We start from the raw sequence: 20,986 nt of genomic DNA, 5'->3' as shown, positions 1-20,986 counted from the left end.
CAACGTTGCTACTCGGCACAGTAGCTTAGATACATAACCTACATCTCCCTCCCCCCTCACGCTCATAGTCTTTGTCTTGAGCGGACTTCTTAGTCCTAAGTCGCTCCGAGCATCGAGGTGCACTGTGGGGCGGATCCTCGTGAGGTGTAGGGGACTCGTCCCCGGTCAGGGGGCCAGCAGCAGGGGGTGGGACTGGCCGGAGGAAGCGGCGGTTCCTCCACCAGACGCGGCCGCTCGGCATCCTGACCTTGTAGTCCCGTGACCGGCCGACGCCCATCACTATGCCCACCTTGTCCCAACGTGTCGTCGTCGGGTCCTGGACGCGGACAAGGGCACCAATCTCCAGCGGCTGAAGAGGGCGGGCACGGTCGTCATACCGAGCCTGGGCGTCCTGGGCACGTGTAGCGGCACGGCGGTCACAGCTCTCGGTTCTGGTCTGCCACTCCTTCGCAAAGGCCTTGGCGTGTGTAGGAACGCAAGAGCGGAGAGGGTGACCATACAGGATCTGGGCAGGGGAGCGTCCTGTGTGGGTGGGAGTATTGCGTAACTCCAGGAGTCCTTTGTCAAACGCCTCACAGTCTATGTTGCTTGAAGGGGCCACCTTGAGGATGAGGTGCTTGACTGTCTTGACCGCAGCCTCAGCGTGGCCGTTTGACTATGGGTAGTGGGGTATTGACACGATGTGGCGGACTCCCCAACGCTCCAGGAATCCTGTGAAGTCCCGGCTGGTGAACTTTGGCCCACCGTCCGTCCGCAGACATACGGGGACGCCCAGGTCACGAAAGAAGTGCCGGAAGTGGCAAATGGTGGCCGCGGGCGTCGTGTCCGAGCCACAGATTACCACCATAGGCCAGCCAGAGAGTCCGTCGGCGACAACAAGGAAATGTTTCCCAGCTGTGCTGAAGAAATCAGCCGACACGGACTCGAAGGGCCTGGTGGGTTCGTCGTCGCACAAGAGGGGCTCCTGCTGTTGACTGGGCTGCATGATCTGGCACGGCTCACAGGCACGGACCGTATTGACGATATCTGCGTCAATGCCGGGCCAGTACACAGCCTGCCTTTCGCGGCACTTGGTGTCCTCTGCTCCACAATGGCTGTCGTGTAAGCGGGCCAGAACTCGACGACGGAGAGCTGCAGGGACGACCACACGGGCACCGTACAGGACGAGGTCCCCATCTGCGTAGAGGTCCTCACGTACCTTCCAATACGGGCGTAGGGCGTTATGGAGGTCAAAACGGTCGCGAGGGAACCCAATCCTCACACTCTCCAAGAGCTGAGTGTAGGATGGGTCGTCGCGTGTCGCGGTCAGTAGTTCCTCAAGGGCCAGATCGCTGTCGGGTGGCGACACTGAGGCCTGGGTGCTGGCGATGGACTGTACGGCCTGCAAAGTGACGATGTTGCTGACGGAGAAACCGGCCTCGGTGCTGTGTATCTCGTCTTCAGGTGTCGGGCGGCTGACTGGGGAGTGGGAGAGGGCATTCAGGATGCACAACTCCTTACCTGAGTGCCAAGCCGCGGTGAAGACGATGGCCAAAATCTTCTTCTTCAGGCGCTGGAGGCGGGGATTCTCGATGGCGTCCAGCGAATAGTGGTTAAGAATTGGGACCAAGGGCCTGTGGTCTGCGATGAGGTCGAAGTGCTGTAGGCCAATCAAGTAAAACTTGCACTTCGATAAGGCCCATACCACTGCCAGCAGCTCCAGCTCGATGGTAGCATAGCGAGACTCAGCATCGGTGAGGAAGCGGGAGCCACACTGTATGAGCCGGTATTTTCCTCCATCGTGATCCTGGAGAAGGGCGTAACCAACCCCATACAGGCGCAAGGCGTCTGTCTGGAGGACGGTGGGGAGCGCTGGGTCGAAAGTAGCGAGGATAGGTGGACTTGACAGGGCCTCCTTCACCTTATGAAAGGCGAGGTCGTGGTCAGGGGTCCACGTGAAAGTCCTCTTGGGGCTCATCAAGGGCGGAGAGGCCCGGCAGCGGCAGAGACGTCAGGAGAATATTCTGCCAGCTGGTTCACCAGGCCCATGAAAGACCTGAGATCCGTAAGGTTGGCAGGTTTGGCAAAGTCCGCTATGGCGCGAACTTTCTCCGGGTCCACAGCAATGCCATCCCTTGAGAGTCGGTAGCCGCAGAAAGACACTGCAGGTGCGGCCAAGACGAACTTCTCGGCATTCAGAGTGATGCCGTGCGTCCTACACCTGGTCACAACCTCATCGATGCGGCGAAGATACGTCAGGTAGTCCTCATCGTAGAGGAGGACGTCATCCACTACCTTCACGCAGTTGGTCACGCCTTGAAGTGCCATGTCACCACGGAGACAGAAGGCGTCCCCCGTAGCAGCGAATCCCATAGGGCCACGGCAGTAGCGGGAGCGTCCGTAAGGCGTGATGAAAGTAGTCAGTGGCTGATCCTCCTTCTTCAGTGGAATCTGCCAGTAACCACAGAGGGCGTCCATTGTCGAAAAGTACCGTACCTTCGGGTCCACACTCCGTATAGCTGCAAAAGAAGTGGGTGAAGGGTGGGCGGGACGGGACACCTGGCTGTTAAGCTTAGACAGGTCGGTAGTAATCCGTACTCCACCGTTGGTCTTAGCCACAGCAACTAGAGGATGGCACCAAGGGGACGGGTTGTCACCAACGGGTACGATGACACCCTGGGCCACCATGGAATCCAGTTCCTTCTTGACTGAATCCCTGAAGGTGAGAGGGATCAACCGGGAAGTGTGTATGGCAAACGGCTGTGCATCTTCCCGCAGGTGTATCCTCATAGGCGGACCCGCCATAGCCTTCAGTGGCGCGGTCCGTAGGGCCTCCTTCGTCACCAGCACTTCCGAGTACTCCTTCAGGAAGTAGGCCCTTTTGGCTGAAGGAGACGTATCGCTGTGAAGAGGAAGCAGCCGTGACTTGGGTGGAGGCGGGGCGGGAGTGGACGCGGTTTCTGGGCAGCTCTGTGCAGCAGAGCCAGGCGCGTTGTTCGTTGACTCACGGACCCTGCTGGAGGTGTACCGAGCAGCTGGGATCTGCTCGGGAAAGTCTCTGGGCACCACGCCAAACTCCTTGCAGTGCTCCCACGACAACAAGGGTGTAGCGAGAGTAGGCTGCACGTCCAACCATCCGTGACACGACCTGTCGCCGTAGGTAATCTCCACTTGAAAGGAGCCCACAGCGTCCGGCATCTGGGAACCGTCTGCATTGTAGTACTGCAGCTGCGGTGGTGGTCCCAGGTCGCGTTTGGTGAGGCCCAGTTTCTGGAGGTGTTTCAGGCCTATCACCGTAGTATCAGCGCCGGTGTCCGGTATTACCTTGATGTGACCCGACACATCACCGTGTGTGACGGCGACGCGGATGGTAGGGGAAGGGGTAGCCCTGGGGCGTGTGGTCGATTCCACCCTCCTGATGTGACTCAGCTGCTGCTTGGGGCTGCGTGGGCCATCTGAAGGGGGCTGCGTGCGAACCACCCCGAGGGAAGTGCGCTGCTTTCCTCCTCGTCTCGGGCTTTTGGGCTTGGGCTGGCGGCAGCACCTGTCGTAGTGTCCATAGTGACCGCACATCTGATACTTGTGGCCTCGTGCAGGGCACCTGTCTGTGTTAGACCAGTGGCCCTTACGATCACATCCACGACACAGTGCATCGGCAGCTGGGCATGTCTTGGGGCCATGCTGCTTTCCATAGCTGCCACAGGAAGCACTAGGCGGAGGCGTGGAAGAACGTGCGGCAGCCTTCACGTTGTTGGCCGCCTTCTTACCCTTCTTGTACTGTGAGATAGCTCTCACCGCAGGTGGGGCCTGTAAGGCATAGGTGGCGGACTTGGTGGCCTCGTATGACCGACATTCAGTCACTACTACCTGGAGTGTGGAGGAAGCGTCCAGGGGGTTGAGTCGCTGCACCAACTCTTCTTGCCTGACACCTGTCAAGATCCCGTGCTTGATCCAGACTTCCTCACATTCCCGGCTGTGCGCCTTGCAGACGTCGATCTCCTCCGACAAACTCTTCAAACGTACAAAAAAGTCGGATGAGCTGTTTGTTTGGAGGCATGCTATCAAGGTCCACCATCGTGGAGTAATCTGTCCACCGCCGCCTCCACTCACGAAAAAGCTGAAACGTGACGTCTGGTGAGAGGGCGGGTGGGGGTTGAACATATGCCTTGGGAGCTGTTGGAGTAGCAAGAGTGCCTGGAGGAGGCTGGTGTGGTGGAGGAGGGAGGGTGTTGGCGCCTTGATGCGCGCTACCTGCGAGTGAGGGAGGGTGGGTTAGCGCCAGGGCCGCCAATATCGCATCAAAGCGCGCCTTTTCCTCTTCTCTTTGTATCTCCTCCCTCTGAAATTCCATCTCTCTGTGTCTCTCGTCCCTGTCGTCCACCCACCTCAGAATTGTGGCAATGTCCGTCGCTGGAGGTGGAGGATGAGAGGCGGTGGGCGTAGAAGTTGGGGAGTCGTGTCTCCCATCTTGACGATGTCCCTTCTTAGCGCCCATCTTAGTATGCTTGAACTGCGCTGTTTAGTATATAAAGTGGCGCCTCATCAGCTCGAACCACATATATATACGTAAACAGCGCAGAAATAACGCATAGAGTCCACTGTTCTGTCTGTGAGTGCGTGCGTGCATGCGTGTGTGTGTGTGTGTGTGTGTCTGAGAGAGCAGATCGTGGTGGCCTTAATGCCGGTGGCTGGAACCGCCGCGGAGGCAAGAACGTTAGTGTCTCCCCGGATGTCACACGAGAAGGGTGTACGCCTGCGTGCTCCGTGGGTACCACAAAAAACAGGCCAATGCTCAACTCTCAGCTCTAGACACACTAATACACTGACACTATCACTGCCACTAAAACGCACTGTGACGGTGCAACACTGCACGTCGCGGCGAAACACAATGCAACACAACACACTAAGAGTCCACGCGCACATCGCCGGCAGTCGGCATTGTTTCTGCACTTTTAAGTCCACAAATCCTACTCACTGCGCCATGAAGGTTCCAAGTGTTCCCTGAAGAAGGCAGTGATGGGTAGGGAAACACCGAGTAACACAGAAGTCCATTTATTAACGGATAGGAGAAATACAAGTAGTGACTAGCGTGTGCCATGCACGCGCTACGGAGTCAGACTGAGGCTGCATTGCAATATGGCAGGCCAAGGGTGGTGTTTGGCAGGCTAAGGGTAGTGTTTGGCAGGTCAAGGGTTATGGGTGGCAGGCCAGAGGTGGTGGGTGGCAGGTCGAGAGTTGTGGGTGGCAGGCGACAGGCCAAGGGTGGTGTTTGGCAGGTCGAGAGTTGTGGGTGGCAGGCCAGGGGTGGTGGGTACCAGACCAAGGGTGGTGTTTGCAGGTCAAGAGTTGTGGGTGGCAGGCCAAGGGTAACGGGTGGCAGGCCAGGAGTGGTGGATGGTAGGCCGGGAGAGCTGGGTGGGTGGTGGGTGACACGTCAGGGGTTGGTGTGTGGTAGGGTATATGTGGTAGACTCGGGGTAAGGGGTGGCAGAGTTGGGTATAGGGTGGCAGGTTTGGGGTATAGGGTAGGGGGACAGAGGTGATGGGTTGCAGGTCGGGTTGGGTGGGTGGGTGGCAGGTTAGGGGTGGTGGGTGGCAGGCCAGGAGTGGGTGGGTGGCAGACCAGGGGTGGTGGGTGGCAGGCTTGAGATAGAGGGTAGCAGGGCAGAGATGGTGGATGGTGGGTCGAGGTTGGGTGGATAGCAGGCCAGGGGTGATGGTTGGCAGGTCAGGGGTAGTGGATGGCAGTTCCTGGGTGGCAGGTCAGTGATGATGGGTGGCAAGTTAGTATCTTTGCAAATAGCCCTTCTCACCCACACACTCCACCATACTAACACCCCTCTCACCTCCACACTCCGCCATACTAACACCCTCTCTCTCACCCACCCACCCACCCACCCACCCACCCACACACACAAACACACACACACACACACACACACACACACACACACATCGTCTCTCATTCTCCTCTCTTGTCCTCCCCCTCCCACTCACCTGAATTTCTCTATTTCAAGAATTATAATTATGTTTCTTACTTTAACAAGAATAATAAGTCAACACATGCAGTTAATACCACGGAGGAGAGCACCTGGAAAGATTAACTTGTTACGCGGTATAGTGGAATGGACTTATACAAGCAGAATGACAAGGTTTGTTGAGACTTGAATTGGCCCCGTGTGACAGGCGTAAGTAATGGGGGCAGAACACGAGATACAGTCCTTCATCAGTCAACGGTTACACGCACTATGTATAGCAGGTAATAAGAAAATCTCTCTCTCTCTCTCTCTCTCTCTCTCTCTCTCTCTCTCTCTCTCTCTCTCTCTCACGATCAATTTCTCGGGCTTATATTGTGACGGTGCGACTACAGCCTACACGCTAACGTAGATCCTTCGGCTATTCGTAGATATTTTGGTTTTATGCGGGAAAGTCGGGACAATTCTTGGGGAATATATGATGGGGAGGAATTACGCGAATAAATGAAGGGAAAATTATGGATATATACGATTGGAAAAATTTATGGGGAAATTGCGATAACAATTGATGAGAATTGATGATGGGAAAACCCGGTGGGAATAAATGTCTATAAATATTGTTGAGAGTAAATCACGGAAAATTTTATGAGAAAATTTGAAGAGAATATTTAATGGGAATAATTGATGGGAAGATGTATGGGAAAACTATATAGTGAGAAAGAAAGGTGGGATAGAATGACAGGAAAAAAATGAAAGGAAAAAGGCGGATATTTTTTATAACAAGAAAATTTCATGCCAAAAATATGGAAAAAGCATAAATAAACTGAGAGAAAAAAAAGGTTGGCAGGAAAACATGAATAAAGGTTAATATTACAGGTATTTCTGTTCGGGTCAACGAATTCGGAAAGACAGTTTATTCTCAGCGGTGAGGTAAATTAGTCCATTAATAAAAACAAAAGAACTATTCAACTCGTTGATAAGGAAGGCTGATACGCGTGTTTTTACTAAATTACCTCCCTTGATACCATAAAGCCACATGACATCATTAAGAACGTGATACACAATGATTCAATTATGTACTTGATAAATATCTTTCAATCAACACAAGAGGGAAATAAGTTTAGGGTTAATTGGCATTCTACAAGTATTCCTTCAGATATGAGTATGTTGAGTTATTTTTTTCGTCTTTTGGTCAATTTAGAGTTTTTTAAGTTGACCATTTGAAGCATTATTGGTAAAAACAATTCATTCTCTGTTTTTATTTTATTTTCTCTCTTTGTATTTCTTCCTTTCATGTCCACCATGTCTATCTCTCTGATTTTCGCTCTCTCTTTTTCTCTCTTTTTTCTATATGTCTATCTCTCTTGTTTTTCAAATTTTAAGTCTCTACTCCGGCATACAATTAATTTATGAGAGAGCCCAATATGACGCATCCTGTATACAAAATCAAGTATCGTGCGACAGGAATTGTAGAGGTGTTATTTATGTTTGTATAGGGGTCACTTATGTTATACTAACTTAGTGTTAGTCTTGCCTCGTCTATTTTAACTTGCACTACCTTGAAGAAAAAACATGACATTATTAATTACCACAGTGTTAAGTAACTAATTTAGTTCATGTAGCTTTTGACGTTACATTCTTATAAAATTATGGCAATCATCGCTAGGGAGAACTTTTGGATCTAGCAAACTTGAGGAAGTTTAGTCCGTTAAAGTTAATATGGCGCATGTTGCTTCCTGGCAGCTGAGTGTTGGGCCACGGCAGCTGGCGACTCTGGGCACAACTGAGGCAGAACTTGATACCAACTTGTGGTGTAGTGGCCTAAGAGGGGCCAGCCAGCCAGCCAGTTGTGTGTGTGTGTGTGTGTGTGTGTGTGTGTTAATGTTATATTATATTTCTGCATTTCTAAAATTAGGTAGGTTCTTTAAGTGCGTATTCAAGATTAATAAATACACCTAGTCATTAATCAAGAAATATTCATAGAGGAACCAGTAGTGTTCTTCCTCCTGTGACTGCTGCACATAGGCTACTCGAATACTCCGCCTATTCATTAATAAATCACCCCCGTATTCTAAATGACAATGGGATAATGGTGGTCTTTTTTAATAAAAATTTGTAATCGAGTAAAAGTAGAATTAGTTGTCGAAAATAGTAATAGAGTAGAAGTAAATTCATTAGCCTGTAAAGGGAATCAAGTAAAAGCAAAAATTACTGCTGTCGGAAAAATAATTAAAAGAATAAGGTAGAAAGTATTAATCTTGAGTGATATGAGTTGCTGCTTTTCAATGAGAGAAATAATAAATGGAATTTCAAGTTTATATGCCATATTTAAGGTACATAGGAAACAATGAAGTATCTTCTGAGCTCACTTAACACCCACATGCACCCAATAGTGGGAGATGAATGTCTCTACGTAACCACTAGAATTCCAGGTCCCAGAGTGTGACCCTCAATTCACCCAGTCTGCACTCAGTTGGCTTACTCCCACTACTTCATAGACAGGAAGAGAGCAACCGTCGGTCCAGCCTAGTTAGGCCAGCCCAGAGTACAACCAGGTGAACCCTGCCCCAGCTGTGGGAGGGTTCTATTTCCCGTTGATAAGATTTTTCCCTGGATGACTGACGAGATGTGGGGGTGGTTCCTGTGGTGTTGTATGAACCTAGGTGGGGAGATTCGGGTGGGCCAGGTCGACCAAGCCACAGTAGTTTGTCGTCAGAAACACCCGTTCACTTGCTGGTCGGGTTGTCTCTGCCCGTGCGTTGCCAGCTATATCTTTCAAACCACCATCACCACTAACCAATTGGGGTCTCTTGACCCTGCAAAAGGAGTGCTTTGTTAACTAGTGTTAAATTCTTCTCCGCCCTATCTTAACACTGCCTGAGATCGAATGAGGACTTACTTACACCAAGGTTGAACGCGCATGAAGGGACGAAGCCAAGTGGTCGCTTTCCTCGGCGGAGCACGTATTTTGAGACGTCCGTCTGGGTCAGTGGCCGCCAACTGATTGAGACGGGGTCACGGACAGCGTCCCTCAGGGCACCCGCTTGCCCCCTCATCTACACCACAAAGATGCCGGAAAACCAGCATTTTAAAGTGGGCCAACCCAGGCATAGGTTAATGGCCAACATCAGGGCCTGGGGAGCGAAAATAATAATAATAATAATAATAATAATAATAATAATAATAATAATAATAATAATAATAATAATAATAATAATAAAATTTAATAAAAAAATAATAAAAAAGCCAAAATAAAACATAATAACAATAATAATGATAATAATAATAAAATACCACCCTCAAAAAAGAAAAAAAAGATCAAGGTTAAGAAATGATATATGTATGTTGTGTTGTCAAAGCAAGAGTAACAATTCAGACCCTGCAATCGTGTGTAAATGAGACAGAAATTCAGATCAGCAACCTGGGACTTGGTCACAATTTGTGTGATGCCATGTGGCAGCAGGGTCTACCATTAGACTAACATTATGCTTCCAATATCTTCCCAGGAGTTAATACCTCCCTGTTTGATAGCATGAGAGGGGTGTTGGTATTCTTGTAAACTAGAACTTGAGCAGTAGTGTAAAGGGATATTGGGCAGTGTCGAATAGAATTTTGTCAGTCAAGTTTAATGGACTTGGACTTGGTAATAACACATTTTTTTACACCAACAAATAATAGTGAGGATAAAGTCTTAGAAGAAAAAGACATCTTGAAGTTTAATGAGTGTCTGATTATAACGGGTGATTTTAAAGTAAAAGTTGAAGAGGGAAAGTAGCACCAGATGTAGGACCACATGGGTTGGGTAAAATAAATGAGAGATGATAAATACTAATTGACTTGCGGACACACACACACACGCACAAACAAACACACACACAAACAAACAGACATACTTCTTTCTTTTATATAGATATATTATTATTATTATTATTATTATTATTATTATTATTATTATTATTATTATTATTATTGTTATTAGTATTATTATTATTATTAATATTATTATTATATTATACATTAAAATTCGTTTTAGTAGTAGTAGTAGTATAGGGGTGGGGGAAGTGCTGAGGCGGATCATCGGAAAGTGCATAATGGAGGTGGTAAAGGATGATGTCAGGGTAGCAGCAGGGAACCTACAAGTGTGTGCTGGCCACCAGGCTAGTGGGGAGGCGGCCATTCACGCCATGAGATTGATATTTGAGCAGCGTGATTGTGAGGCCGTTCTCCTGGTGGATGCTTCAAATGCATTCAACATACTTAACCGCAAGGCTGCACTGCACAACATCAAGATCGAGTGTCCAAGCTTTGCGATGTATGTTGACAATTCGTATAGGAATCCTTCAGACCTCTACATAGTAAACAACAAGGCTCTACGAGGTGATACCATCCTACAGTCGACCGAGGGAACAACACAGGGGGACCCTGTTGCAATGGCAATGTATGCAATAGGCCTATCAGTGCTCCAACAAGAAATAAAGTATGAAACAACTGGGGTCAAACAAGTGGCATATGCTGATGACCTCACAGGAGCAGGAAAAGTGGAGGACATCAAAAAGTGGTGGGACCTGGTAACATCGCGAGGTCCACATATAGGGTACCACCCTAACGCCAGCAAATCCTTCCTCATCGTGAAGCCAGATCATTATGATCGGGCTGTGGAGGTTTTCGGCGAAAGTGAGGTCAAAATAACTAAGGACGGCCAAAGACATCTAGGCGCAGTAATTGGCACTACGGACTTCAAGACCCAGTACGTAGGGGGAAAGGTGAATGAGTGGGTTAGCGAAATCCATGCTCTATCGGAGATTGCTAACACAGAGCCACATGCGGCCTTTGCAGCATTCACACATGGAGTCAAGCATCGTTGGAACTACCTGATGCGTACCATCCCTGAGATCCGACCCCTCCTCCACCCTTTGGAAGAAGCAATCAGTGTCAAGTTCATTCCCAAACTAGTGAAACACCACGACTTAACCCTAGTAGAAAGAACACTTCTTGCACTTCCACCAAGACTGGGAGGGATGGGACTAACTAATCCAGAGGAGATTGCTGACTCTGAACATCAAAATTCACTTAAGCTCACGGCAGCCCTCACTGACCACATAATAGCCCAGAATGCAACAGGGGAAGTGGACACCAGCGAAGTTAATAAGATCCGTAGGTCCATTACAACAGATCGGCAGCACTGCCAAAATGACATGTTGCAGCAACTATTGCTGCTGGTTCCAGAAAATTTGACAAAAAAAGTAGCTATAGCGCAGGAGGTGGGCGCCTCGAACTGGCTAACTACGTTACCGATAAGGGCAAATGGTTTCAGCCTTAACAAACAAGAATTTACAGATGCCATTGCTCTAAGGTACGGTTGGCCAGTAGATGGTTTGCCCTCCCAATGCGTGTGTGGCTATTCCTATGATGGCGATCACGCCATGGTTTGCAAGAAGGGGGGCTTCATATGCATGAGGCATGACGAGGTAAGGGATCTCACAGCAAATATGTTGAAGGAAATCTGCCGGGACGTCATGGTAGAACCGACCCTCCTTCCACTGGATGGCGAGATCTTCCAACACAGGACTTCAAACACATCTAACGAAGCCCGTGTGGACGTCAGTGCTCGAGGATTCTGGACGCGGGGACAGCGAGCTTTCTTCGACATCAGGATTTTTGATCCCATGGCCGTTTGTCACCGTAACCTAGCTCTCGATGCTGCGCATAGGAGGAACGAGAACGACAAGAGAAGGGCATATGGGGAGAGAATTCAAAATGTGGATCAAGGCAGCTTCACTCCTCTAGTGTTCACAACCTCTGGTGGGATGGGCCCAAGTGCAAGATGTTTCTACGCCAGACTCGCGGAGCTGATCTCCGAACAGAAGCAGCAGCCCAGAAGTTATGTCACAGCCTGGATGAGATGTCGACTGTCCTTCTCTCTCCTTCGGTCGGCTTTGCTCTGCCTCAGGGGAACGAGAGCTTCTGCCCCTACTCCGACAACTGCTGCAGATATCGACTATGAGGCTACAGTCACTGAATGCCGCATGGATCTGCGGCTCAACTAATTTAACACAGATAGGATAGTTTCTTATGTATTAGGATATTTAATATTAAGGTAAATAAATGGTGGCGAAGGTGTGGCTATTGGGGGAGGCTGGAGGCCATTTACGTAGTAGTAGTAGTAGTACTAGTAGTAGTAGTAGAAATTAATATTTGTAATATTAGAAGTAGTAATTATTATTCTTGGTTATACTCGTATTATGGTTGTAGACATTAACGTTCGTGGCAATAGCACACACACACACACAAACACACACACCTGAATTTTCTTTAAAGTAACCTTGCCCAGCATCCTCGGGGAATCAGTTTGTGTGTTGCCTCACCGCTGAACGCGCTCATTTGACAGGATGGAACATTTGATAACAGAGTAGTGTGTACCAAGCCGTGATGAGCTACGCACTAGACAAGTGAACGTTGGCGTGGAGAGTGTCATTGTGTGATTTGAGATCCTGATTGTTAGTTAACTATTTCTTAATCTAACTTACCCTAACCCAAGCTAACAGAAGCTAACTTGATTCTCCTCAACTTATTTAACCCTATTAACCATAAGAAGATACTTAAACTCATGAGAAGTGAATAGTGTAATTCGTTCCCTTGTTATTACCGGTCAAGATATGTTAACAAAAGGCGAAACTATTTGGTGAATTCCGACAGTGTGATCATTCTAAATAGTTTGTTAATGAAACTTTTTGACTTTACTGATGACCTGCAGCAAGGCGAGTTGACACCCCTGGCGGCTCATGTTTATATAAGTATATAAGAGCATGAAACTATTTAACATCTAATCATCACTTCCCTTGACTCTACTATAATTGGTATGTATTAAGACACCATGGAAAGAGTGCATTACAATAAATCACTTTCCCAAATTTCACAAACACAAAGCAGACGATCTTTCCAAATCCTAATAAGTCTATTATTTTAACTGTTGTATATTAATAATTTACATTCTAATATTCGAATCTGTCAGTGCGTAGAAATGTACAATATATAGGGGGATGTAATAATGGGGTTAATTTCAGTGAATTTAAGACATAGATACATACTGCCCCTGCATATTATGATGCTATAATCGGCCAAAGTCTTTTATCCACCATTAACCGAGTCTCACTTTCAACACAAAATTATATCCAAGTACATATTAAACAATTTAAAAAATGTACATGTGACATTCTTACAACTCAGCACAATAATTATACTTGCCTTACTGAAACTTTAACTTATGATAATTTACCTACCATATCTTAACCTAGCCGCTCAGAAATTCCTAGATTAAATTATGATAAAACTATTCTTGTTTTTATTGTATATTTATATAATTACATACACAGTATAGTAAATATTTAATGAACTTAGAAGTTTTCAGTATCGTATTATTTCTAGCTATCCGTAAGAAAAATATAATCACGAAACTACATAAATGAAACTCTCAAAATAAAATATAACATTCTTGTTGGGTGGTCGGTCAATTCAACCCCTGATCAACTCAACTCCTGTCAACTGAAATATTGGTCAATTCATTCCCTGTCAACTCAAACCCCAATCGAGATAATATTATTACTCTCCCTGCAGCCTGCACTGGATGACACTCTCCAAGTCTCGCGTCACGTTGTGTCTGAGTGCCGCACGGACCGCTATTCTTTATAATGTTTTGTTTTTGTCTTTTACTATATGGTGATTATATTATTACATATAAGCAATTAATCTAAGATATCGAAGTTTGCTTCGCTTATTTTTATAGTTTGCAACTTTTACAACAGAGGGATTCGACATTTCTTCAATGCCTTTGTACTCACCCTTCTGCCTTCACTCTGTTCAGTGGACTGAAATGCCTGTCTGTACAAATTAGAAACTTTATAACTTAAAGAGACTTTGAAACAAGTAGACCTTATATAAATTGGCATATCGTCTTGTTGCAAAATTTGTAAGTTATGAAAATGAAGCAGACAAACTTCGATGTCATCGATTAATTATTTATATGTAATAATAAAAGCAATATGTTTGGTTTCTTAGGTATATATGAGTATAGTCAGCAGCTGGCCCATATTGGCTATTCTCATGGTTTACAATTACCATCCTAACCTAACCCAACCTAACCTAATCTAACTATAACAGAAAACTTTTACAAATTTCTTGGTATTACTTTAAAAGAGATGTGCAGATTAATGGGCAACATTAGGAACGTTTTCAATAGAATTAAACTTTTCCGTTCCTTAAGAACATCTCCCAAATTGTGGAGAAATAAATTTTTACCAAGCCTAACCTAACCAAAAAAGAACAACCAATACAACCTAAGCATCCAAACCTAACGACTCCCACTTGGTCACGTCTCTGTTACATACCAAGTCTGGTCTTGGTGCCATCATAACACTCTGCAAAATTGTTCTAAGAGTTCACAAATCTTACTCCGGAAAAGCTTGTCCTGACTTTTTCCACCTATCTTAACAACTTGGCTATGTAGCCTTCAGCCTGTCCAGCCAGGAAGTCACGGCTAAGTAGCCACTCCCCCAAAATAAGATAACATTTTCGTGTTTCTCAATCATTAACCTAACCTAACCTACCTATTATCGAAAATATTAACATGTACCCGGTAATATTTAAAAGACAAAAGTGTGAGGGTTAACAAGTAATAATAGGAACATTTTCCATTGAAGAAAATGATGGAAGAATAATTTTTAACAAACCTAACCTAACCCAAAAGTAAAACCAAAAGAACCTAAGGAACCAAACCTAGCGATTCTCACATATCAGGATATATGACTTTCCAACCTAAATTAACATCCCGGCTATGCAGCCTCCGGTCTGCCTTGCCGGGAATCCCCGGTTAAGTAGCCAGTTCCCCCCAAAAATAAAAAGGTTCATGATGCAGGACTGGAACTGGTGACATCCAGTGCAGGGAGAGTGCTAATATAATTGTAGCAGCCCCTTTCTAAAAGACAGTAATGGTTATTTAAATGTGAACTACGTAAATTACATATAATTATTACACCCACGGTAATTAAACTATGAGCAAGTGTCTAGTGATGTATGTCACGTAGTCTCATTACCCGTGGTGCACTTCTGACCGTGGTGACCACGGTCATTTTTTAAGGGTTCTCATGCATAATATTTTAAACCAAAAAATGATAATTTATTGCGTTAGTTTATAAAGTTGTTTTAGTTTCTGCTTTGATAATTTAATTTTTAGTGCGAATGAATTAGGAGGTATCGATAAATTTTGTCTTGTTTAATATTATATAAAATTTCCTGTTCTGCGAAAATAAACAATGTTGTGCTTTAATGTTAATAAGATATACTGTACATGAATATTCAGTGTTTTCGTGTGTTCCAATATTTGTATAAATTTTGTTTGCTGTCACTGAAATGTTTTAGAAAGTGAACATTCACTTTGATTTTCTTAGGGGTAGTCTACAAATAATGTGTTAATGAATAGTAATTAAAATTTCACTGATATTGTCGAATTAATGGAAATTGAGTTAAACAGCGGCCGAGTCCATACGTTATACTGTAGTATGCTTCCTGTTCCAATGGTCGCGTCACCGGCTTAGTATATAGTGGATTGTATTCACACTGTTCCCTAACGAGCACCTAACAAGGACATATAGGACATATTCCTGTATGTGTAGGAATATGTCCTATATATCCTTGTTAGGTGCTCGTTAGGACTCGGCCGCTGCTTAACTCAATTTCCATTAATTCGACAATATCAGTGAGATTTTATATTACCATTCATTAACACATTATATTTAAGGTGTCCCAGAAAAATGTCCCTGCCTGCCCCCTGTCTCAGGGAGCAGGTATCCATTCACTTTTGGGTAGACTGGGATGTCCCCGACACAAACCAATGACCTTCAGGAGAGGAGGCGAGCGTTCTCTTCTCTCACTCGCCTTGAACCTCAAACGTAACTTAACCTAACCTATCGGGCTGTTGAAATTTGAGTTGCAGAATTTTGTCTTTTTTGCTATCATAATGTTGGGACTTTGCATGGTGACTGTCAGAAAGGTGAGGTGTCTGATATGTGAGAGACCCACAGATAAACACAAACTTCAGAATTGATGTTGTTTTATAGGAAATAAGATGGAAGAGACAACGTTCTCAACAACGACAGCTGCAGCCACACCTCAGTCATCAGCAAAAGATATATACGGTAGTCACCTGCTGGGCTTCACAAGTGCCTGCGTCTTCATCATCGCCATCATTGGTACAGTTGGTAAGTCTTGTGAAGTGTCATTGTCGGTATGCTTGGTAAGCCTTAAGAGCAAATCGTACTCTGTTCATAAATATCACGAACGTTATAGATCTACAGTCAATGCATCTATACCCTATGGTCTGTTGGAATAAAAAATGAGCAATAACACCGGAAGCATTGAGGTATCGGATAGGTTGGTACCTCATAAACTTGTACAATATTCTGTGATAAAAGTTTGTTAAATAATGCCACAAATAGTTTTATTAATTCTAAGCATTCATGTGCAACATATTGCTTTAGTGATGAATAAATATCGATGCATTTGTGCAACTCGGTAGGAGGACTGAGTGTGAACCTCGAGATGAATTGCAATTTCATAGACTTTCCCTGTTATTTATGGGAGAAACCATTAGTAAGTAAAAGGGTTGACTAAATAAATTGTGAATATATGCTATGTTTAAATTTCTCCCTTACCTTAAAGTATAATAAATTGGTATCAAATCATAAATTTTATTTATGTTAACTACAATAGTTTAAGGGAAATAAAACGGAATGCATAGGTATGAAAATAAACATAATGTACTTGAAACATTATTTGCCGGTCTAGGGTTATATAATATGAATACTGCATCAGTCGAGGTTATATTTATTTAATAATTTATTGGAGCATAACTTGGTAGTTGCGGCCATATGATTCGGCCACAAGCACCCACACAGGATAAAAGACAAGAACTTTAACGCCGAAACCTCAAAGGAAACGCGAGTTGCGATTATCGCCCTTCACTGCAAGGGCAATGCAGTTCTATTTTTACCATTAATATCGGTAACAATGAAATATGATAATTTGTAACTAATGATTTGTGTTTTGAGATGCGAGTGTGTAAACTTTACCACATGCACCAACTAGTCATTTTGCATTATATTATTCATCGAATGGAATACTGTAACCCATTAAGTATTTATACATATTAAAGAACAATTTATATGCTACACACAAACCAAGATAACATTACATACAAAGGGACGATATAGATATGGAATTATCGTGAAATGCGATTATAGTAACACTGTCACGCAAGAGGAGCAGCAGACTTACCAATACACGGCGATAACCACAGGAATTCATTTCAAGTCTTCAACTGATTGTATATTCCCGGCACATCTAAAATTTCAGCCAATCAGTGCGTGCGCTGCTTTGAAATATATGTATATATATATATATATATATATATATATATATATATATATATATATATATATATATATATATATATATATATATATATATATATATATATATATATATATATATATATATATATATATATATATATGCAAGTAAATCACTGTAGGTGCATGTGATAGGGTAACACGAAGTAACCAAGAGCTTCAAAACCCCGAAGATGTTACACGAAAGAGCTTGGGAACTTCGTGTTTTCTTCTTTCTTGTAACATATATATATATATATATATATATATATATATATATATATATATATATATATATATATATATATATATATATATATATATATATATATATATATATATATATATATATATATATATATATATATATATATATATATATATATATTTCATGTAAACTAAAATGAAAACGTGGATAAGATAAATCTTGATAAAATCACACGGGAAAATGGGAACAACGGAGCACCTTAGCTTTCGTCTTTATTCAAGACATCTTCAGAGGCAACTGGACTACATGGACAGAGAGAGGCTTAAATATACAGGGTGACCTTAAAAACATGAGGTCAGGTCATAATGATGTCATCCACTAATCCCCACACCAACACACACGTAGAGGAGCTTAAGAGAAGGGGGTGACGTGACTAGTCAGGTCAGGTCAAAAATAAGGGACCCACAAAATAACTATCATACATCTAGATCAAAGGTTTTCAAAGCATTTTTAACCTTGGGCCACTGACAAATAAATTTATGTAACATATTATCAGTTTTGAACTGACCATCACTAAGGTTTATTGATTTTAATTCCTTAATCAAACTAGCTTCAACCAGAAGTCTTTCTGTGACACAAGATGATTTAAATACTTCTAAGCTTTTTTCCCAAGCAATGGGGTGATTATTATTCCTAACATGAACGAACAAGGCACTGCTTTCAGATGCTGTTCTGATATTATACTTATGTTGTTTGATTCTGAGCTGCAGTGTTTTTCCTGTTTGTCCTACATAATTACAATTACATTTGCTACATGGAATACAATAAACACTTCCATTTACATTCAAACTTGGGCTATTCCTTATTAACATATTGGTAATGGTAGAGTCATACTTGAAAACAACATTAATATTTAGAAGCTTGAGGGACCGAACTAACGGGACAAATTCATTACGATAGGGCAGAGTCAAAATATTCTTAAGTGTAGGAACTTGTCTGGTTTGAGAGGAATGAAAGGATTTTTTAGCCCTTTTAAAACAACGATCAACAAACACAGAAGGGTACCCGAGTTTCTGTGCAATGGAACGAATGTGTTTCAATTCATCGTTAATAAATTCAGAGTCACAAATACGCAGACATCTTAATAATAATAATAATAATAATAATTGACGGTTTATTGAAAAAGTTCTGCAGCCCGAAGGCTGAAAATATACATTGGACATAAATGACTTATTACATACATTGGTGGTTTAACAAAAGCCTTAAGAACATAGCAGAAAAAACTGACATTTTGGTAGACTCAAGGTGATTCGATAAAAAGTGAATGAAACTGTCTACCTGTGTGGGCTTTCTATATACCTTAAATTTATAGTTTTGGCCATTTCTCATGATAAGCATATCAAGGAATGGAAGGGATCCATTTATTTCTCTTTCAATTTTGAATGTGATGCACACAGCATACATTAGTAACTGAAAAAATAGTATTAAGTACACACAAAAATATTATCACTATTATTTAGAAGTTACTGAGTCCACCAATACCCGTGAACCATGCTTCCTAACCTAACACATAGATTCCACCTGCACTCAGTAGTTTTTTAAGGCACAACCAACAGGCACCCGTAGTTTAAGGCCCAAACCAGCCTTTCTCAACCTTGGAAATGTACCTCTAAGTTCCACTGGACTCTTGGTCCCAGTGTGTGACCCTGTATCACTCAGCTGGCTTCACTTTACCCCAGTACATCCATGAAACGGAAGGGAGTGAGCCACTCAGACCTTGTACAGTTGAGAGAAGCTTTAGCTTCCCGTTAGTAAAAGGTTTTCACTAAGCTGCTTGAAGATATGTGGTATTGTGAGCCGAGGTAGAGGAGAGTTGATGACCCCAAACGATCGTCACGTCGTTAGTTGGGCACCTAGACAGCTGGGTTCACTCCAACTCTCACCATACTCAACAGGTGGCTCAAACCCAGGTCAGTGGACGGTCATACAGCTCGCTTCACCACTCGTGTCTCATACCGCCAGTGGACGTTATCATACCGCGTGGGGTCTGCAGAACCCTGAAAAACCCGGGCTGTTAGCTATTGTCTCACATCACCGTTTGTTCCTACCCCCTATCAAGCTTTATCTGAGATTGAATAAAACTTACTTGTTAATACTGATGTTAAATAAACGAAGGAACCAGGTCACGCCATCAGTCTCTCCTGGGTACAGCACAGAGGTGGTCCTTGACCTCTCTCACAGCTGCCCAGCCACGCTTCCTCACTGGTTCACGCTTTCCAGGAGTGACTTATTTACCAGACGGTTAACAGCTTAATTAGGACGTACGCAACATTTTCAGACTGGGAAACGATCTATAATTATTTTCAATTTAATAACTGATATTTAATTTCATGATTCGCGTCCCTATTAACTCGGTAAATTACATTTAATATCATATAGGCCTAGTTCCACAACCTCTGGCTACGTGAGGGAGCGCGGTCTTCCCTCAGACGACCTTGAACTCAGCGTCACCAATGGCGCGGCGTTTGAAATTACACTGAAATTTCTGAATATTACACACACACATATATATATATATATATATATATATATATATATATATATATATATATATATATATATATATATATATATATATATATATATGAGTGTGTGTGTGTGTGTGTAAATAAATCACTGTAGGTGCTCGTGATCCATGTGTATGCTGATAACCAAATGAAAAAAAGAAGAAAACGTGAAGTTCTCAAACAATTTCGTGTTATTCACATCTTCAGGGGTGAATACAGACTAATAAGTAGTTACTGACAAGGCTAATATATATTGTATACTGTACAATAAAGGAGGGTGAGATCAAATCCCTAGTGTCAGCATGTCTTTCCCATTAAGTAGTGACCCAACACTTTCACCTGGCTACAAATATTTTAATCACAACATTTTCCAATTTGTATATGCCATTACTTAAATTTATGTTTACAGAATTACAAAGTACTGTAAGATAGAGGAGGCCTTAGCCCGGCCAATGCAATGATTATTATCTCTCATATGAGTGAACAAAGCATTAGATTCATGGCCCCTTCGTACCCACCACCACCTACATCCACTTCTTCAGTTCCGCCATTGATAACAGAGCAACAGATTCTTGAAAATCATTCATCCCGGCATCCAGTTAATTTCAAAAGCATTGATTATATAGTAATTAAGTTCACATTAATACACAAAAGAAGACACGACTCATTAGAAGGGTAGAAAGAAAACTGTTACTCTCTCTCTCGAGGTAAGGAGAGAAAAAACTGCTGACGTGTAAGTCATCAGAACTCACACCACTCTTAGCATAAAGTAGATACGAGGAGTTATGTCACTCCTTAGAAATCCCACAGGATACGA

At 43.7% G+C, this 20,986-nt stretch overlaps 1 protein-coding gene across 1 annotated transcript in view; it reads left to right on the top strand.

The window, feature by feature from the left end:
• Positions 1-12,356: 12,356 nt before the first annotated feature.
• The window catches only part of LOC121867218 (protein trapped in endoderm-1-like), a 31,444-nt gene continuing 22,814 nt past the window's right edge, over positions 12,357-20,986 (top strand). The window contains exons 1-2 of the mRNA XM_042367063.1: positions 12,357-12,810; positions 16,066-16,206. Of these exons, the coding sequence (XP_042222997.1) occupies positions 16,074-16,206 (133 nt within the window). The 5' untranslated portion in view covers positions 12,357-12,810; positions 16,066-16,073. The remainder of the gene's footprint in view (positions 12,811-16,065; positions 16,207-20,986) is intronic.

This window comes from Homarus americanus, unplaced genomic scaffold, assembly GCF_018991925.1.
Source record: "Homarus americanus isolate GMGI-L3 unplaced genomic scaffold, GMGI_Hamer_2.0 scaffold6317, whole genome shotgun sequence".
NCBI classification, from domain to species: Eukaryota; Metazoa; Arthropoda; class Malacostraca; order Decapoda; family Nephropidae; genus Homarus; species Homarus americanus.
Note: the sequence above shows the minus strand (reverse complement) of the source record. Positions and strands in the feature narration are given on the sequence as shown.